General features: G+C 40.7%; 1 protein-coding gene across 2 annotated transcripts in view; it reads right to left on the minus strand.

Annotated features, from left to right (window-relative positions):
* Positions 1-18,054, minus strand: part of fam120a (family with sequence similarity 120 member A) — a 139,998-nt gene that overhangs the window by 48,692 nt on the left and 73,252 nt on the right. Inside the window, exons 8-9 of one of the 2 annotated variants that reach the window (XM_043708020.2) lie at positions 17,651-17,774; positions 5,627-5,866 (exon numbers count right to left, since the gene is read on the minus strand). In XM_043708020.2, coding sequence (XP_043563955.1) covers positions 5,627-5,866; positions 17,651-17,774 — 364 coding nt within the window. Of the gene's footprint in view, positions 1-5,626; positions 5,870-17,650; positions 17,775-18,054 lie in introns of both variants that reach the window. The other variant, XM_043708019.2, reaches the window with a different exon arrangement.

Genomic DNA, 18,054 nt, shown 5'->3' on the forward strand with positions numbered 1-18,054 from the left:
TGTTTATAGAGGTCCCACCGTCCCCAGAAAGAACCCCAGTTATCCAAAAACTGGAACCCCTCCCTCCTGCACCATCCCTGAAGCCACGCATTTAATTGTTCTCTCTCCCTATTCCTCGAATCTCTATCACGTGGCACGGGTAACAAACCAGAGACAACAACTCTGTTTGTTCTAACTCCAAGCTTCCAACCTAGCTCCCTGAAAGCCTGTCTAACATCCTCAGCACTCCTCCTACCTATGTCGTTGGTGCCAATGTGGACCACGACTTCGGGTTGCTCCCCCTCCCCCTCCAGGACCCGGAAAACACGATCAGAGACATCACGTACCCTTGCACCTGGGAGGCAACATACCAAACGTGAGTCTCTCTCGTTCCCACAAAACCGCCTATCTGTGCCACGAACTATCGAGTCCCCAATTACTACTGCTCTGCTCTTCTTCACCCTTCCCTTCTGAGTAACGGGGACAGGCTCCGTGCCAGAGACCTGAGCCCCGTTACTTACCCCTGGTAAGTCATCCCCCCCACAAGTATCCAAAACGGTATACTTGTTCTTGAGGGGAATGGCCGCAGGAGGTCCCTGCACTGGCTGCTTCCTCCCAGTCCCCCTCACTGTAACCCAGTAAACCTAGTTTACTCTTAGTCATCATCAAAGCAAACAAGGAGTCATCAAAATTGTTAGCAGGTGCCAAGTACGCTTCGATTGTACTGCTAGGACCACTTGACTCCAAATCTTCTTAATAGTTTTAGTTTCAGTGGGATTATTAGAGCTGAATTGCAGAGGTAATGTGCAAGTAACTGCCCATAACACCAAGGCAGCATTTACAGTAGAAAAAACACACTACTGGTTGAAGTTGTACTTAACACAAAGGAAAATGGCTGTAAGAGGCCAATTATTTCAATACCAGGACAGGATTTCCTCAGGACAGGGTCTCAGTGCAACCATTTTCATATTTTTCATCAAAAACCCACCACTAGTTCTGAGAGGAATGTACACTGAAGACCAGGACAACAATTAGACTTGGACTAAGAAGTGACATGCAACATTTTCCCTAGCACAAGTGCTAGGCAATGACCATCTCCATCAAGAGAGTGTCTGACCATTGTTGATTCTCCCATCACCATCTGGGTACAGGAGAAATCACCACTCAAATGAATGCCAACTGGACCACATGTATAAACATTGCAGCTACATGAGTGGGATAGGGAATGGGTACTTTATGGGAAGTAACTTGTCTCCAAACTCCCTTTCTCCACTTACAAGTCAGGAATATGAAGGAATACTTTTGTATTGCCTGGAGGAGTCCAGCTCTAACAATTATGATCACTGGTACTATCTACAACAAAGCAGTCTGCTTGGTATACACCTCATCCGCTATGTAGATGTTCAGTGCATAGCATCTACCGTCTGCATTATGGTAAAGTACCAGCTTTCTTTGGTAGCACTTCCGAAATCTAAAATTTCCAACATTATGAGGACAAAACAGCAGTGCATGGAAATTCAACCATAGAGGTGCCAGTGTTACACCAGGTTTATTTGAAATCACAAAGTTTCAGAGCTTAACCCCTTCGTCAGGTGAAGTGAGAGAGAAGCACACAGAACACAATTTATGGGCAGAGAGATCAAAGATCATACAAATGGTGTGAGTGGAGTGTCAAATAGTAAGTCTCTACAAGTGACCAAGATTGTTAGATCATGTGAATAAAGTGTCAACAGCTTCAGTCAAATCAGTCTCATTCTTAGACACAAGGACGGACACCTCTAGATCTCACACTAATAAAAGCTCACGGAAAACCTCATTGTGCTGCATTTCTCTAGCTTCCACCCTAAACACTTGGAAGAAGTCATCCCGTATGGTTAAGCCCTGCGCATACACAGGATCTGCTCAGGTGAGGAGGAACGTGACGGATACCTAAAGATTTTGAAGGATGCCTTCATGAGATACAGTGCCCAACACATCAATTGCCAGTGTTGACATCCCACATCAAAAATCACAATGACTTCCTCAGAAAACAGACACAGACGAGTACCCTTCGTTGTCCAGCATTTCCCCAGAGCATTAGAATGCCATGTTCTTCGCAGCCTTCAACATCATCGACGACAAGCATCTCACCAAAATCATCCCACTGCCTCCAATTCTTGCTTTTTTCAACTGCCAACCCTTAAACAGACGTTTGCAGCAAACTACTTAGCCTGAATGTAGGTTTGCTCGCTGAGCTGGAAGGTTCATTTCCACCCTACCAAGTAACATCTTCAGTGGGGCTCAGGCGAAGCACTGCTGATAAATTCCTGCTTTCTATTTATACGTTTGGGTTTCTTTGGACTGGTGATGTCATTTCCTATGGCGGTCAAGTATTTCCTGTTCTAAAAAAAGAGGATCGACATCACCACAGGAAATGACATCACCAACCCGAAGAAGCCCAAACATATAAATAGAAAGCAGGAATTATCAGCAGTGTTTTGCCTGAGGCCCGCTGATTCCTGAAGAAGGGCATGTGCCCGAAACGTCGAATCTTCTGTTCCCTAGATGCTGCCTGACCTGCTGTGCTGTTCCAGCAATAAAGTTTCAGCTTTGATCTCCAGCGTCTGCAGACCTCACTTTCTCCCCGCTGAAGATATAACCTAGTAGGGTGACAAAACGTCTGGAAATTAACCTTCCAGCTCAGCGAGCAAACCGACATCCAGAACATCAATTTGAGCTACAAATCTTCTCAAAACTCACTAAAACTCAGGACAACATTGATTACAATACCACACAACTTTGCCATGGCAACCTCTGCAAGGCATGTCAGATCATTGACATGGAAACTACCATGTTGGAACACAGCAGATACTCACATGACTCGACCAATGCTGTCTATCTCGCATGCCTATCTCAACTACCTGAAGGAGCAGTGCTCCGAAAGCTAGTGCTTCCAAATAAACCTGTTGGACTATAATCTGGTGTTGTGCGATTTGTAATTTCATAAACTGCAGGCAAGGATGCCCCGAGGCATTGTATATTGGCGAGACCATGCAGCCACTATAACAACGGGTGAATGGACACCATGGAACAATCGCCAGACAGGAATGTTCCCTCCCAGTCAGGGAATACCTCAGTTGTCAAGGACATTCAGCTTCCGATCTTCGGATAAGCATCCTTTGAGTGAGCCTTCGACGCGTGCAGAACAACGCAGAAGCGCCAAGCAGAAACGGAAAGTCATGAAGCCAGCCTCAACCATGATCTTGGGTTCATGTCACACTACATGTGACCCCACCACACTATTCTGTATCTGTAAAAATCTTCCTTCCTGTCCTGTTTTAATACCATCACCTTGATAAATTGTTATGATCTCTCAACCTTAATGAGTTTGTACAATTTAGGATTACTTATAACTTTGGTTAGACTCTCGGCATGCAAACCTTATTCCTATCATATTATTCCAGTCAAATAAAAACCGAAAGAACTGCACTTTGTAAATCAGGAGCAAGGGTTGCTAAGTGAGGCTCAGTGGGTCTGGCAGCAGCTGTGAGGAAAAATAAGTGTTAATGTTTCGGGTCCGATGACCCTTCCTCTGGTTTTTCTTCACAGATGCTACCTGACCTGCTGGATGTTTCCAGCAGCATCTATTTTTGTTCCATGTTATTCCAGTCATTTGGTTTATCTCCAGCACCACCTTATTTTTAATTTTTTGTAATTATTGCTGTACCTAATTTAATCTGGTTTTAAGTCATCCCTTCAATTGTTATTCTGCTGTTGATACTTTACTCACAGCATCTAACACACTTGGTCACCTGCAGAGACATCATGTGACATTCCACTCTCATCATTTGTATGATCTTTTGATCTCTCTGCCCATAAATCCTGTGTTCTGCGTGCTTCTCTCTCACTTCACCTGATGAAGAAGCTATACTCCAAAACTAATTGGACTATAACTTGGTGTAGTGTGATTTCTGACTTTGGGAGTTTAATCACCTAAAAGTTTTCCTGCAAGCCATATGCCTACCTTGGAACTACAATCACTATTCCTTCATTGTTGCTGGTTCCAAATTTTGGCACTCTATATCAATGCTCCCATTTATTCTTCCTTATGCACAGCCTTTTAATTTCAATGAATGGAACTGCTAAATTCTGAGAGGTCAAAACGTTGCCCTTGATACCTAGATGTCATGAATGAATTAAGAATATGTGCTTACAACATGTCGGTTGTAAAGAGGTCAAGACAGACCAGGTGAGTCACTTATTCCAGAATGCCTTGTTTCTACTCTGCTCTTGTAAGTAACAGTATTGACGTGGCTGGTATAATCATATAGTGAACAATGGTTACCCTCTGATCAAGTTCAACCTCAAAACGTGAAGAGCAAGTTATCCAGTGACTACCCAATCTTCCACTAAATCCACTCCCTCTCCTCAACCATAATACTATGCCCATAAAGCCAGAGTGCTTGTTCAAAATACATATCTGCCCGTTCCTTTCACCCACTAAACAGATCATTGAATTTCTCTTTGTTCCCACGTGAACTGATAACAAAGGGCTGATTTTCTCTCAACATGCAGCCCCAGACACTCGGGTCTTTCAAACTTTTGCCCATTTTCAAAGTTCACTTTCCAAGTGCTATCACATCCTATTTTTCCACAACTCAGTCTCTGAAGTCTCCAATCAGCTCCCTGAAGCGATCTACAGCATCTAAATTATACCTCTTGGACAATGCACTATGGTCAATGCTACAGGATGTTATTATTTGTGATTTTGGTTCACACTATTTCTCAACATTTGGAAAAATAAAGGGGACAAGTAGACAGTAGGTCACAGAGCATTTGTAAAGGGAAGTAAATTATTATACTTTGAATGGGTATCAAAGAAATCCCTGATGCATGCTCATTCAGCCTGGGAAGTTAACATTTCCAATGGGCAGACTCATGCTGCCTGTAACTCCTCCTTGAATGTTTCTTAAACTGATCCCAACATCAGAGACTTGCATTAGATATACGCTACTTACTCAGATACCTACTTGAGAATTAATCTCTGAGATAACTCCATGATTAACAGAACTCAACCCTTATCATCCTTTAACACAAATTCTCATTCTCGATGAGACCAGTAGCCCCCAAACCCTCAACTGCTTCCTCCATTCCCCATTCTTCGAATCATTTTCGCACCATCCTCAGTCAACAAACCACTGCCCACTACTCCTAAGTGACTTACCACTACAATCTCACCATCCTCTCATCAATTCACTCATCCACCCCACTGAAATACTTGAGACTTTATTCACCTGATTATGGTAACTGATGTTGTAATGTAAGGATGTGTGCTCTGCGCAGTTCCTCTTTCCAACATGTCCCTTGAACATGTCAAGGCTTTTTTGCTACTACCAGGATTAGAATTCCTGGCTAAAATGGTGCCAAAAGTAAGTGCACACAGTGCCACCGTTGATTGGAACCTCTGGTCTTTTGTTTCTCTTAATACCACCAGTTACCATTTTCTAAACCAACTGTTTATATGACAATGAAGAAATGTGATTTGGGGGTCCAATTACATATCCTCAATTGCATTCCTAATGCCTATGTACTCAATTTACAGAAACCATGGTTTCTAATCAGCTAAGTGAAAGAAATCGAGTTTACAATGGGCAGTATTTAGGCCTACCTTTGTGAGCACCTGAAATACATATGGGTACATCAATCCTTTCCTGTGTCTGTGTTCAGCAACTCTTAGTACCTCTGGAGCTACCATTGGCACAGGAGGGGTGGTTATATCCATGTGGTTTCTTGTAGGCACTGATAGAAGAGATGGAATCTGTTCAGTGTTGATTTGGTTCAGCCTGCTTCCAGCTGCTACAGCTTTTGTATCCACTTGGCCTCCTGGATTGCCAGAGGGATCTTCCACCTGCTACATAAAGTATCATGAGTACAACATGCTATGGTCAAAGAACACAACCCTATTGAATAATATTTTCTGAACAATACAGATCTAGATTATAATAACCCACAGGCACTTTCAGTTACAATTTCAAATAAAAACAAAGAGAAATTAAAATAGCACTCTTGAGCGTAAAGCTGGAGATTAATACTATCGCATCAACAACCAGTAACTTTTACATGGGCACTTCCAGAGAAACAAAACGGACTTTTGCTCCTTGTGACCTTGAAATGAATAGTATCCTATGACTTTTCAAATTACCAATATCCTAGTGGGAAGCTCCACTAATTCTATTAAGGGAGACTGTAAACTACTAAATAGAGGGGATAGAGAGATCCTAAGCAGCAGAGACAGATAGATAAATGAGAAGAGTTTTGAATCTGAAAAGACAGACAGGAACAAGTCAGAGAACAAAATGACTCTGTAGAATTAAATTGCATTTATTTCAATGCAAGAGGCCTTATAGGTAAGGCTGATGAACTCAGGGCATATTTGGGAGCATGGGATTGGGATGTTATAGCTATTAAAAGAAACCTGGCTCAAGCATGGACAGGACTAGTAGCTCACTGTTTCAGGTTTCAGATGCTATAGGATAGAAAAATAGGCAAAAGAGGGGGAGTGGCATTTTTGATTAAGGAAAGCATTACTGCTGTAGCTGGAGAAGATACTTCTGAAAAATCGTCCAGTGAAAATGTATGGGTTGAAATTAGAAATAAAAAGGGAATGATACCTTGATTGTTCTATAGATCTCCCAATAGTCAGAGGGAAATTGAGGAACAAATATGTAGAGAGATCTCAGATGTATGTAAGAATAATATGGTTGTAATAGTAGGTGAATTAAATTCCCAAACATTAACACTATGGTAGTTCAAGTCAAAGGTTTGGATTGTGAAAAATTTGTTAAATGTGTTCAAGAAAATTTTCTTTATCAATAAGAAAATAATCACACTAGAGAAGGAGCAAAACTTGATCTTCTCTTGGGTAATAAGAGAGGGCAAGTGACTGAAATAATAGTAGGGGAACACTTTGGGTCTCGTGATCATGATTCTATTTGTTTTAAAATAGCTATACAAAACGACAAGCCTTTCATAAAAATTAAACCTTTTAATTGGAGTAAGGCAAATTTTAATGGTATGAGACAAGAACTTTAAAAAATTGATTGGAGCAGACTGTTCATAGATAAAGGGATGTCTGGTAAGTGGGAGGCTTTCAAAAGTGTCATAATGAGAGCTCTGAGTCATTATGTTTCCTTTGAAGTACAAGGTTAGGCTGGTAGGATTAGAGAATAATGGATGAATAAAGATATTAAGGTTCTGTTAAAAAAAAATTTAAATCATAACTTAGATGTACATAACTGGGTCAAATGAATATCTTGAACAATATAAAGAGTTGGAGCCTTCTTAAGAGGAAGGCAAAGAGATGATATGAGATAACCTTGGCAAATGAGGTTAAGCATAATCTAGAGAGATTCTACAAGTACATTAAGAGCAAGGGAGAGTAACTATAGAGAGAATGGGTCCCCTTAAAGATCAAAGATGTCATCTTTGTGTTGAACCTCAGGAGATGGGAGAGATATTAAATGCTTTAGTTTTTATTGTGGAGAGAGAAATGGAGGCTAGAGGACTCAGGGAAATAAATATTGATGTTTGTAAACAGTTCACATTACCAAAGAGGAAGTACTGGAAGTTTTAGAAAATATAAAGATGGATAAATCTCCAGGACCAGATCTAGTGTATCCCAGGACTTTGTGGGAAGTTAGAGAGGAAATACCAGGCCCCTTGCAGAAATATTCATATCATCCATCAATATGGGTGAGGTGTCAAATGACTGGAGACTGGCGAAAGTTGTGCCTTTGTTTAAGAAAGGATGAAATGAAAAGTCTGGGGACTAGACCTGTGACTCTGACTTCGGTGGTGGGTAAGTTGTTAGAATTGATTCTGAAAGATAGGATTTATATGCATTTGAAGCAGCAAGGAATGATTATGGATAGTAGCATGGTTTTGAACGGGGGGAATCATGTCTCCCAAACATGATTTTAAAAGAAGAAACCAAGATGATTGATGAAGACAGAGCATTAGACATTGTTTGCTTGGACTTTAGTAAAGCCTTTGACAAGGCTCCTCTTGGTAAACTAATTAGTGAAGTTAGATCGCATGAAATTCAGGGTGAGCTTGCCAACTGGATTCGAAATGAGCTTAACGGCGGGAGACAAAGAATGTTAGTGGAAGGTTGTTTTTTGAAATGAGAGCCTGTGACCATCAGTGTTCCACAGGGACCAGTGCTGGGACAACTTCTGTTTGTCATTTATATAAAAGGTTTAGATGAGAATATAGAAAGCATGGTTAGTAAGTTTGTGGCTGCCACCATGATTGGTGGTATAGTGGACAATGAAGAAGGTGGCAAATGAAGTTTAATTTGGATAAATGCGAGCTATTGCATTTTGGTCAAACAAAGACAATTAAAAGTAAGGCCTTGGGTAGTGTTGTAGAACAGAAACCTAGTGGTTGGTACATAATGTTTTGAAGTTTGCATCACATGCAATGGTTAAGGCGGCATTTAGCATGCTTGCCTTTATTGCACAGACCTTTCAGTATAGGAGCTGGGACATTATGTTGAACTTGTATAGAAAATCGCTGAGGCCTCTTCTGGAGTATTATGTCCAGTTGTGGTCTCCCTATTATAGGAAGGATATTATTAGGCTGGAGAGGGTTCAGAAGAGATTTACCAGATTTACCAGGACTGGAAAGTTTGAATTATAAGGAGAAGCTCGATAGGCTGGAACCTATCGAGTGGTGACATTATGTGGATTTATAAAATCATGAGGGATACAGATAAGGTGAATGGTAGGTGTATTTTCCCTACAATAAGTGATTTCAACATTAGGGGGCATATTTTTAAGGTGAGAGGAGAAAGATTTTAAAAAGACATGGGGGCAATTTTTTTATTAACACAGAGTGGTTCACGTGTGGAATAAACTTCCAGAGGAAGTGATGGATGCCGGTACAGTTACAATGTTTAAAAGACAGTTATATAAGAAAATTAATAAGAAATGTTTGGAGGGTTGTGGGCCAAGCGCAGGCAGGAGTAAGTAGTTTAGTTTGGGATTATGGTCAGCATGAACTGGTTGGACCGAAGGGTCTGTTTCTGTGCTGTATGACTCTATGATTCCTTACGAACAAAGAAGAATGCACTTAGTTACTCTACATATCAACAAAGGATTACACGTTTTCTAAATTGCAACTTATATTTTTCAGCAGGCCATTATTCCTCATAATACATACTAGGACATGGATAAAGTGGTACTGAAGAATTCAATACAGGTTTATTACAGCTCACCAATATATAACATTCACAAGCACATCAACGTCTGGGCTCACATTAAGCTACTATATTACAAAGAACAATATACATTGACCAGCATATCATGCTTCAAATGATGGACTGCAATTTTTATACCCTCCAGTCTTTTGCCATGATACAGTCAACAAATCATGAGCATGTCTCTTAAGATATACTGGCATGCTATGTCTCTTTAAAGATATATGTCATAATGAGTTTGAGACAAAACACTTGCGCATTATTCCCTTTTTTCAAAGTTTAGAGAATAGCCTAAATGGCCACATATGGTTGTACATAGCATATGTTGTCAATTCCATAAATATACAAACAGGAAAAAGAGAGTTTATCAACTCAGTTGAACTTTATGTGCAGTGTATACAAATCCAACATGGGGTTTGTTGAATAATTCTGACAAATGGCAGCAGCCTGTACAACCAACACCTGTCAAACCTGAAGCAATGTTGTTTGGACAGTGTTGAGAGCGGACAAGTTCTTTTTAAAAAAATTGACTTGTGGGATGTAAACATCCCTAGCTGCCCCTGAGAAGGTGGCAGTGAATTGCCTTCTTGAAGTGCCACAGTACACATGCTGTAGGTAGAGCCACGATGCTGCAAGGAAGAGTTTGAGGATTTTGTCACAACAACATGGAAGTACAAGAGATACACTTCCATGAAAGAATGGAAGGGAACTTGCTGGTGATGGTGTTTCCACATATCTGCTGCCCTTGTTCTTCTAGATCGGAGTGGTCATGGGTTTGGATGGTGCTGTCTAAGGACCTTTACTGATTTTCTGGATTTCTTGTAGATGGTACATATTGCTGCTACTGAACACTGGTGGTGGAGCAACTAAATGTTTGTAGATAAAACTATAAGACTCTAAGAAATAGGAACAGGAGTAGGCCATTTGACCTAGAGTCCGCTCAATAGAAACATGGCTAATCGCACATTCTTTACATCCACTTTCCCACCCTTTCCCCACAAACCTTGATTCCCCTACTGATCAGGAATTGGTCTATCTCCGCCTTAAGTATACACAAGGATTCTGTTCCCACAGCTCTCTGTGGCAAGGAGTCATAGCCCTCAGAGAAGAAATTCCTCCTCATCTGTGTCTTAAACTGTCACTTCTTTATTCTGAGACTATGTCCTCTGGTCTTACTCCCACCCATGAGAGGGAATATTCTCTCAGCACTTACCCTGTCAAATTCCTTAAGAATCCTAGCTGTTCCAGCGAGATAATTCCTCATTACTCTGAACTTTAATGAGTAGAGTTCCAACCTCTTTAGTCTTTGCTCATTAGACAATCCCTCCATACCAGGGAACATTCTAGAGAACCTTCTGTGAACTGCCTCCAATGAAGTGATATCATTCCTTAAATAAGGTGACCAAAACTGCTCACTGTACTCCAGACGTGGTTCACCAGCATCTTGTACATTTGCAGTAAGAATTATTTACTCTGATACTCCAACCCTCTTAAAATAAACATTCCATTGACCTTCCTGACTATTTGCTACACCTGTTTTCCAGCTTTCTATCTTCTGTGTACAAGTACCTCCAAGTCCCTTTTACAGGCTTTTGCAATTTTTCTCTATTTAATTCTCCCTTCCAACATGAACAATTTCACATTTTCCCATATTATGGTCCATTTGCCAACTTTTCTCCCCACTTAATCTATCAATAATTCTCTGTAAACTTGGTATGCTTCTCGCAATCTGCCTTTCCACTTTGTGTTACCTGAAAATTTGGCTACAGTACATTCACTTCCTTCCTCCCAGGCATGAAAACATATTGTATACAGTTGCAGACCCAGCACTAATCCCTGTGGAATCCCACTGGTCATGGGTCGCCAACCTGATTAAAAAAACTCTTATCCTCACTTGATGTTTCATGCCCATGAGCCAATTTTCTATCCATGCCAATAATACTATCTCCAACACCACAGGCTCTTTCAACTTAACCGTTTGTGCAGTACCTTGTCTAATGTCTTCTGCAAGTCCAAATACAATACATTTACTGCTTCCTCTCTATCAACTCTGGTTGTGACTTCCCCAGAAAACTCTTAACAAATTAGTCAGGCATAATTTTCCTTGCATGAAGCCATACTGACACTGCTGATGACATTATGATTTTTCAAATGTTCAGCTATTACTTCCTTAATAATTGATTTAAATACTTTTCCAACAATAGATGTGGTGCCAATCAAGCAGGCTACTTCTTCCTGGATGGTGTCAAAGCTTGTCGAGTATTGTTTGAATCACACTTATCTGGGCAAATGGGGAGAATTCCACTACACTGCTGACTTATGCCTACAAAATGGCAGACTTTGAGGAGTCAGGACATAACTTACTTGCTGCAAGATTCCTAGCCTCTGACCTGCTCTTGTAGTCACAATACTAGTGACTAGCCCAGTTAAGTTTTTGGTTAATCGTAACCTGTAGGATGGTGAAAGTGACAGTGATGCTACTGAATGTCAAGGGGAGATAATAAGATTCTCTCTTGTGTGTTTTGTATATCCAACATGGCAGAGTTATCTCAATCATGCCACTTGTCCAAGACTTTGCTCTGCCAAGTCAGTGTGGTAGCTGTAGTGTAACAGCCACTTCATTTTAATTCATACACTAGTATCTTCAGTCCCTTAAATGAAGTTTTGAACTTGGAACATTCGGACCTTCATGGATAACTCCAAATACGACAGGCCAGAATGGCATACTTTTATCATTGCCCAGGAGATCAGATGCTTTGATATTGATATCGCTGTCATGAGCTGCCAACAGGAGAAAGCCAGCTCAACAATCTAGGTGGACAGTTACATCTTTTTCTAGATAGGTAAATCACTGCTGCCTTCATGGTATTGGCTTTGCCAGTATAAACAAATTTTGCCCGAAACGTCGATTTTACTGCTCCTCGGATGCTGCCTGAACTGCTGTACTCTTCCAGCACACTAATCCAGAATCTGGTTTCCAGCATCTGCAGTCATTGTTTTTACCTGAACAAATTAGCTGGCATTCTCAAAGAATGCCCTTGTGTAATAAACAAATGCCTCATCTCCAGCTCACCTTTTCTCATAAACAGTGCGCTACAGTTCTCAACATCTATGCCCCAATGGATGCTACAGATAAGTCCAAAGAGGAATTTTATGCCAACCTTGATCAGTCCCTTGACACAAACCACAATGGGCAACAAGCTGCTCCTCCTTGACTTCAATACCACAGTTGGAAAGGACAAGGACCTCTGGTGGATGTAACAGACAGAGAGGGGTTAAGAAAATCCAAGGTACCCTACTCCTGATAAAGTGCCTAGAATATGTCTTATCTTTTTCTCCTAAATAGCCAATTACAAAGCCTCGCTCCAAGCACTGGGACTTGCTTGACTCCATTACCATCCAAGAAAGAGACAAGGATATCATCCGTGGCATGACAGGAGTACAGAACTGCTGGTCAGAGCACTGCCAATATCACTCTGTCATCAATATGAATGCTGCAAAGCAGGAATTCCTTAAGGAAAATCAATGCTGAGGAATGCAAAGCTCTATTCAACTTGTGCTTCTCTGCCAACCTGATGACCCAGAGATACAGAATAATTGCAATTAGTGTATTCTCAAGGCTTCCTTACATCATTAACTGCAAAGATGTGCTTGGTCAATCCACGAGGAAGCGCTAAAACTGATTGATAAGAACTATCAGGAGATCAAAGGCCTGCTAAGTTGCTTTGGGAGGCAATGCCTATTGCTATCATCACTGGACTGTTAATCCAGAGGCCCAGGGAATGTTTTGGGGGCCTGGTTCGAACCTAGCATGGCAGATGGTGGAATTTGAATTCAATAAAAGATCTGGAATTAAACGTTTAATGACGACCATGAAACCATTGTTAATTAGTGATTTTTGAGAACTATTGTTGATTGTCAGGAAAAACTCATCTGGTTTACTGATGTCTTTTAGGGAAGGAAACTGACATCCTTACCTTGCATGGCCTACATGTGATTCCAGACCCACAGCAATGTGGTTGACTCTTGACTACCCTCTGAGATGGGCAATAATGCTGGCATAGCCAGCAACATACTTATCCCGTGAATGAATAAAAAATGTGCAAGGGATTCTAAGTATGAACAGCAACCAGACATGAGAACTTGAAGCAACTTTAGAAATAGCTGAAGGTTGAGCTCGAGATGAGCTGACGAACGGGTGGTGGGTGAAGAAAGCACAGGAGGATTTAACACTTAGCCAACAACCATGATGCACGTTTTTCTTTAGCACAGTCAAGTCTATAGTCGATATACTCAGGGGCTCATACCACCGCTTGTCAAGAGTGGAGAGCACTCACCAAAGACAGAGAGGAAGTCAGCACTCACTAGAAGGAAGACTTGAAGGATTTCCTTAACAGAGACTGTCTTCAATGCAACTGTCCTTCATTTCATCTCACAGAGTACTATCAGCTGCCATTTCTACACAACACCATCCTGGCATGAGGTGAAAAAGATCATTCAACAGTTAAACAACGAGGTATCAGGAGCAGAGACATTCCCCACTGAAGAACTAAAATATGACCGAAAAGCAAGAAAGGTCTAAGTCTGATAGTGCTAACTACAGAGGAATTTCTTAGCTGCTTGTTACAAGGAAAATTATTGCAAGAATCCTCCTCTATTACCTTCTCCCCATGACTGAAGAGGTCCTTCCAAATTTGCAATGCAATTCCTCCCTCTAAGTGGCACAATGGACAACATTTGCTGTATAGTAACCAGAAATGAAATGCAGGAGACAGCACTGACCTTTGAACATAATTTTCCCTGACTTCACAAAAGCCTTTGAAAATGTCAGCTACGAAGGATTGTGAACCATCCTTCTCTATATTGGCTGCCCCAAAAGTTTGTCATTATCCCCTGCCTGCTCCAGCATAACATGAAAGATTCAAGAGATCCCAAGCAATAGATTCACCAAAGACTCAATTCATGATTAGTTTGGGATCAATGAAGGCTGCATCACCACATTAACCTTCTTCTTGATTTTCCTTGTTGCAATGCTCCACATCACCCTCAGCAAACACACTGCTGGAGTACAAAACAAACACGAACCTGTTCAATCACAAATGCCTGCAGGCCAAATCCAAGGTAATCTTATCCTATGTCATTGAACTCAGGTATGCAGATAATGCTTGCATCTGTGCACACTGAGCTCCAAACCATTGTCAACACCTGCACTGAAGCCTATGATATCATGGGCTTTACACTAAACATTCAGAACACAAGATACTTTACCAACCATCCTGGTCATCTGCACTGCCGTTGGTTGGCAAAACCTATGATGCCTTGGGCAGCATGAACCACTTTGACACTGCGATAAAGTTCAACATGATCTTCCGTGTGTCAGTGCAGCCTTGGTGTTTGAGGGTTACATGAAGACTGGGGCCTCAAACTTAGAACTACGTTCATGGTCTAAAGAACTGTTGAGATATTTACCCTTCTGCGTGTTCTAGTTTTTCAGCAATCACTACAAAACCCTGAAAAGATACCGCATCCACAAGATCCTTCTAATCCACTGGCAGGTGAGACACACCAACATTGCTTCTGCGCAGCATTTAAAGTATTAACTTCCACTCAATCAGTTCCACTGGACAGACCACATCAATTGTATGTCTGACACAAGGCTTGTAGCATTCCAGGGAGTCCACACTCTGCGCCACATGTGACAGAGACTGTAATTTGTATACTGGAGTCTTCAGTCACCTGAGAACTCACTTCCCATGTGGAAGCAAGTCATCTTTGACCACAAGAATTAGAAATAATCAGCTGCGAGGCAAGCTTGTACAAACTTGCCCACAGAGTATAAGTTAAGCTGGGGAGCCCTTCTCCATTAGTGTTGCATGAAAAAGCAGCAATACAATGCAAAAATCCTGTTTGGTTTCATGATACTTGCCAAGATTGGTACTTTAGTATAGATAGCAGGGTGTCTTAAGAACCAGAGCTTTGAGTTGGTAATTCAGCCCCTCAAGATGATTCGAAATGGGGTGTTCCCCACTTTGTATACATGCCTTGACGATTCAACTGAGGACTATTGGCATACAGAATCTGTTCCAGATACTAAAGGAACTGAAAACAGTGCTCATCATGTCAGTGATGGTAGTGTCAATATGTTGCAAAGTCAATGAACAATGGGAAATTTAGAGAAGTAATCTGTCATGAGGATGTACTCTTCCCATGCAATAATGAATAGGCAGGTCTGTTGCTTTTTGTTCAAGGAGTGGGTGGAACATATTGATGTTGAGGCCCCCATGTATTCATGAGTCACTGAATATCCTAATTAATCCTTGGCCAGTAACGGGTGATCTTGTGTTCAATACATTTGTCCCCAGTGTAATAACAACATAATATCATGGCATTGTTTCCTTTGGCATTAGGACCTACTCGACCATGAAAATGATTTGTGAGCTCCACGTTTGTTCCTACAAAGCCAAATAAATCTTCTCAAGTACTTCTTCAGGCTACTCTTGGATCATGAACTTCTGGAACTCGCTGCTCATCTTTGATAGCTGTCAATTACAAATTTTCATGCTGGTTCCTGTCAAAGTGTAGCAAATCAAACTTGAGAATGTCTGCAGTCTCGTAGTCACCAGTATCAAAATATGGATCAAGAGGAATATTTTGGTTTCTGTGGGTTGGGTGTTCTGCTCACAGTATCAAATGTAGCCATCCTAATACCTCGCTTATTCTTCAAATATGTCACATTCTTGGAACTTGACATATAACTCCAAATGTGACAGATCATTTCCAGTGGCACATTATCTGCTTCAATGGTCAACTAAGCATGTGTGAAACTGCATGGTGTCAAACATCAGAATTAATGCAGATGACAGCATTTTCAAACAAAAGACTGATGTTGACTTGGCACTTTTGTGATTAAATATTAATCCATGTTGTCATGCTGCTATATCAGGAGATGGTTATGGTTTTATTTTGTTTCATTCATAGGATGTGGGCCTCACTGGCCAGGATAGCATTTATTACCATCTTTAATTGCCCAGAGGGCAGTTAAGTGTTAACCACATTGCTATGGACTTGGGAGTCACATGTAGGCCAGACCATGTAAGAATGGCAGTTTTTTTTCCTGAATTACAATAGTGAACCTGGTGGGTTTTTCCAACAATGAACAATGGTTTCACAGTCATAATTAGGCTTCTAATTCCAGATATTTACTGAATTCAAATTCCATCATTTGCCATGGCAGGATTTGAATCAGGGATCATGGTCTGCTTTTGTGTGACCAATGACTACAACACTTCAGCTATACAAACTCAGCTAAGCACATTCTCACTAATCCTATCCATATGACGTCTTGGTCAAATGATAGCTCAAATAGTAACAGAGCCATCCAAAAGGCATCTTAAATGTTGTATGCACTTGGGAAACTTCTGCGAATTGGACACACCAGGATCCATGCTTCGCACCTAGCTTCGAAAAGAATCTTGCTCCAGAGAATTTAGAATTTAATGCTTTCAGTGTCAGTATTTTTAAGTGTAAAGTTGAGGCATTTTTAATCTGGGCATACTCTTATGATGCTACTGGTGGTCAATCTTCCCAAGTTGTACCATTTCACTCTAGCTCATTCAGTTCTGATCAAGGTACTTCCTTAATGAGCATGCTCCATTCCCTTGGTGGATCAGTAAGTGAGCTTGCATCACCTTTAAAATGCAATACTGCATCACTCTTAAAATTTCCAATTGCTTCAAATCTATCTGGGTATAGGCACTTTGAGATTGTTGAGAGATTTGATTATATCACATTTGGTCTATTCATATTTGGTTTTCATCTCATGAAATGTGACTGATATCTGTACACAATGTTAGCCCTGCCATTGCTATCTACCAGGTACAAGATTTGGGGCAGCCAAGATGAGCTTGTAAATTGGCACTGCAGTGTGATTCTGCCAGTGCACAGAACTGGTGATCTACTACATGGTGAGATTCTCTCTCACAGGCTGCACAGTGAACTGCCATTTACTGACATTACTGTTTTACAATGCTTATACTATCCCTTCTAACACAAGGAATTAGGAACATGGATTAAGGTGCTATTGAAGAATCTAGCAAATGTTTATTAGAGTTCACTAACATATACAAGTATTACATTCACATGTACATCAGTATTTGGGCTCATGTTAAGCTATAGGTAAAAAAAGAGCAGCAAGTTTCTCTTAGTGTGTCATGCTTTTGGGATCCAAATCACACTGTATGATACATGAAGGTATTATGTGAACGTCTAATAAAAGGTATCCTGCCATTTTGATTGTCAGACAAAATTCAACAATTAGTAACTGAACATAATAAATGTACACTGTGACAATATTCTGAAAACTCTACATGCTTATATTGCTACATAATATTGATGTTAGTGTCTCTAATTAAGAACAATAATTAAGTACAATACCTTAGTTTCATTTCGAATGCAAACACCTTTCTGATGCCCTCCTCCAGATGATTTTTCTAGACCTTCAGACTGATTTCCAGACTTTTCCCAGGCTAATACATGGTGATGTATTTCAGCAACATGACTGAGAAAAACAAAATACAACAGATATTAAACTGTTCTGCTCAATACCAGATATCTGGCTGAAAATTAATTAATAATTTAGATTTTCAGATTTATATTTTCTCCAGCTGCATTCTCCCTCCCACATTTGTTCCAATAATTTAAGTATTTTCAAAATCTTTTGCATCACCAGAATCACTATCTATCACATTTTAAACTGCCCCAGCTTTTCCAAAAAGGATCTGCTGACACAGATACTCAATTATTTTCCTTGCTTCATCACTCTCCATTTGGTTTGTTCA

The sequence above is a fragment of the Chiloscyllium plagiosum genome, unplaced genomic scaffold (genome assembly GCF_037043375.1).
Source record: "Chiloscyllium plagiosum isolate Xiang-an unplaced genomic scaffold, Cpla_swu_hap1 HiC_scaffold_14, whole genome shotgun sequence".
Classification (NCBI taxonomy): Eukaryota; Metazoa; Chordata; class Chondrichthyes; order Orectolobiformes; family Hemiscylliidae; genus Chiloscyllium; species Chiloscyllium plagiosum.